We start from the raw sequence: 3,727 nt of genomic DNA, 5'->3' as shown, positions 1-3,727 counted from the left end.
GATTTCTCACTTTTTGTCTCTCTGTCTCTCTGTCTCTCTGTCTGGCAAGTGCACGCGCCCTATAGCAAAAACCTCTCCAAGAAAAAAAAAGAAGTGGGGGTAGGGGGGACAGGCTACTACAAACTGCTGATTTAAGAATTAGAGGTTTTGGGTACTTACTCATTGGTCTATTTCCTCTGTGTCTTCTTTCTCTCTTCACTCCCTTGTGTGAGAGTCCCATTTATTCTGTCTCCTTCTAATAACAGCAGCAATAGCAGGCATTTACTGAGCTCCTATTTATAATTTACTAGACATGAATTTATATTTCACAAGAAACTTTAATGGTGGTATTATTACCTCCGTGCCAAAGATTTTTTAAAAAGTTCCAAAAAGATTAACATGTTTTCTAAGGTTACACACCAATCTGCAGAGCAAGTTTAAGTCCAGATCTAATTCTGTTGATTGTGCTCTGGATTCCTTAGACTTCTGCACACAGTGAATTTTCAGTTAAACCCTACACGGGTTCCACACCCCTCATATCTCTTCTGGATCCCCCACTTTTTGTGGCTGCTTTGGGGGACCTGAAGGCATGGGCTCTGAGTGTTGGCATCTAGGACAGAAAGTGCTGAGAGTGTTCCTGAGTTCCTCCCTCCCTCCCAGGATCCTAAGCCAGGATCTTAGAGGGTGGGTTGCATGCCTTCTTCTTCCAAGACAGCAATGTTTCAAGCTTTTGCTAACCTGTGATTCAGGTCCTGAGTGACCAGGAGGACTATTGCGGCACTGGGAGGTCTAGTCTGGATAAGCATGAAGAATCAGTCAGCAATTATAAATCATGATGAATGCTTAGTTCTCTGCAGCTGACTTCAGGGAGCATCAAGCCTGATCCTGATCCTGCCATCTTAAATGCACTGCTATGAAAATTTGGAATTGATAACAAAAGATGCACATTGGCCCCCAGTTTTATTTAAGGTGGGGGTTGGTGGGTAGAAGTAAAGAGGAGGTAAGGCCAGGGAGAAGGATCAGCAGTTGATGTCATGGCTATGTTGCTGGACTCCCATGTAGCTGACTGCGGTTCGAGTACCGGACCCAGTGGCTTAAACTCACACCAGGCACGTGTGTGTGCGTGCCCAAGATCCCGAGAGGAGAATGGAGGAGAAGGGATTGCAGCATGGCCATCCCCCCTGGGGGGTGATTTCTCACTTTCTATCCCTCTCAGTGTTTCTGGCAAGCACACGTGCCCTATAGCAAAAACCTCTCAAAAAAAACAAAACAAAACAAAAAAAAAAACAGGGAGAAACCCAAGTACTATTGCCTTGCTGACAGTTACCTTAGTTATTTCCAGTGTTATGTCATAATAAATACCATAGTGAACATATCTTTATATGGGTATGAATACGTTCTAGGATTATTAATAGATATTACTGAGGTAGGAGACAGGGACCCTAAAATGTAGTTAGGGTATCAGCCCAAAATGGAATCACAAAGTGGTAAGTTTTAAGATGGAGACAAAGCAACTCAGCTGCTTGCTCCAAAGAGACCTCTCGCAGTGGTGGCTTGGTGATTAACCTAGGCAGCGTGACCTTTCCCTAAAACAAAAGTCTTTTTCCGGACCCCACTACATTTCAGGAAGAGGACTAGATAATGATTTATATTGCCTGAAACTTCTAGATAAAGGATCTCCTGACCTTCATACCCACTCTAAAATTAGGAAAATATTTAGATCCATCCAGCATGTGCCCCTCCGCACCACAAGGGAATGCATGCACAAGCCCCACCTAGAACCAGCCTGAACAAGGCCCCCCCTGACCCAGATAAAAAACCCTCATCCCTGTTCCTCTTTGCAACCCATTTTCTGAGACCCTTACCTTCTTCTTGGGAGCCCTGTTTTCCCTTCCCTCTCTTTCAATAAACTCCCTGCTTTACTGTACCTACTCTCTGTGTCCATGTCTCTAATGCTTCCTGAGTTTGGGAAAAGAACCCATTTCATACTGTGAACGCTGGACCTGATTGCCCTGTGCCCTGGACTGTTACTAATTATCTCAGCTGTATCCGTAGTGCTTTCTTTTCCTTTTTTTTTCTCTCTCAACAGTCTCTGGCCTCTACTGCTTACATGTTCATACTTAATATTTTTTCATGCTTTTCTCTACTTTCTTTATACAGCGGACCATGTATCAACTTATTTGGCATTTACACAAACACACAGACCCTCAGGGGAGTATATGTCCCAGTTGGATGGGGATGAGGTGTTCTACGTGGACCAGGACAAGAGGGAGACAATCTGGAGTCTGGAGGAGTTTGGGCATGCCTTTTCCTTTGATGCTCAAGGTGCTCTGCAGAACTTTGCCGTAGTAAAGTCATACCTGAATGTCCTGACGCAGCGTTCCAACCACACCCAGGCCTCCAACGGTACTGCCCATCTTTGCTTCTTCCCTTGTCGAGCTGGGAAGGGAGGGAGGGCCCTTCCCCTCACCCAGAGTGGGTGAGTCAAATGCCCACCACTGAGTCGTCCTCCTCCCCTGAGAGCCCTTGGGCTTATTCCAGGACAGCTGAGGGGTTGCGTCACACCTTTGCACCCAAGAAGGAGGCTAAACTGGGAGTGATTGATAATGGAATGTCTGAACCCGAAGTAGATGGGGCCCCAAAGGTGAGCTTCTATGATTTGTCCCAGAACAGGGGACTCACCAGATCCTGTCTTCTCCCAGAGCCTCCTGAGGTGACCGTGTTTCCAAAGAAGTCCGTGGAGCTGGGCCAGCCCAACGTCCTCATCTGCCACATGGACAAGTTTTTCCCTCCGGTGCTCAATGTGACGTGGCTGCGCAACGGACAGCCGGTCACTGACGGTGTTGCTGAGAGCCTTTTCCTGCCTACCACAGAGTTCAGATTCCACAAGTTCCTGTACCTGACCTTCGTGCCCTCAGCCGAGGATGTCTATGACTGCAGGGTGGAGCACTGGGGCCTGGAAGAGCCACTCCTTATGCATTGGGGTATGAAGCCTCTTTTGCTCCCCCAAATCTCCCTGGCACCATTTACTCTCAGGACCTGATATTTTCTGCACCAGTTTCTCTGGCTCACTGGGGCTCCATCCTCACCTTATTCTAACTTGTCACCAAATGGTCCATAACCTCCAACCATCACACATATCCCAGGCCTGCCCCACCCCTTCCTGCACCTTCTGACCCCATCTCTTCCTTCTTCCCCCAGAGGCCCAGGAGCCGGTCCTGGTGCCTGAGACGACGGAGACTGTGGTCTGTGCCCTGGGCCTGGTGCTGGGCCTGGTGGGCATCATCGTTGGTACCGTCTTCATCATAAAGGCCCTGCGTTCCAGTCGTGACCCCCGGACCCAGGGGCCCCTGTGAGTTATTGCAGAGGTGAGGATCTTGGGTACAGTCAGAGGACAAGAGGAGGGAGCCTAGGATCTGTAGTGTATAAGGAAAGGAGGAAAAATTCAATTCAGTAAGTGTTCCTTGATTTCTTAATGGATTAAAAACACTGAGCCACACAACATCATCAGTAACTGACTGAGTAGTTAATATACTTAGGCATTATTCAGAGTATTTACATTTTTTAACTTATTTTATCCTCACAACAGTATCCACGAAGTAGATGCTCTTATTGCTATTTTACACACAGGAAGTACTTAAATCTTTTATGTGCACAGAGACATTAAATGACTTGACCAAGACCACACAGCTGGAAGTAGTGGAGCAAGTGTTCAAAGTCAGAAGGTTTGGATACAAAATTGTCTGCT

General features: G+C 47.0%; 1 protein-coding gene across 1 annotated transcript in view; it reads left to right on the top strand.

Annotated features, from left to right (window-relative positions):
* Window positions 1–3,371, top strand: part of LOC102498495 (HLA class II histocompatibility antigen, DP alpha 1 chain) — a 3,815-nt gene extending 444 nt beyond the window's left edge. The window contains exons 2-4 of the mRNA XM_006168028.3: window positions 2,140–2,385; window positions 2,682–2,963; window positions 3,181–3,371. Of these exons, the coding sequence (XP_006168090.1) occupies window positions 2,140–2,385; window positions 2,682–2,963; window positions 3,181–3,335 (683 nt within the window). The 3' untranslated portion in view covers window positions 3,336–3,371. The remainder of the gene's footprint in view (window positions 1–2,139; window positions 2,386–2,681; window positions 2,964–3,180) is intronic.
* Window positions 3,372–3,727: the final 356 nt, after the last annotated feature.

Source organism: Tupaia chinensis, unplaced genomic scaffold (genome assembly GCF_000334495.1).
Source record: "Tupaia chinensis unplaced genomic scaffold, TupChi_1.0 Scaffold145445_1, whole genome shotgun sequence".
NCBI classification, from domain to species: Eukaryota; Metazoa; Chordata; class Mammalia; order Scandentia; family Tupaiidae; genus Tupaia; species Tupaia belangeri.
Note: the sequence above shows the minus strand (reverse complement) of the source record. Positions and strands in the feature narration are given on the sequence as shown.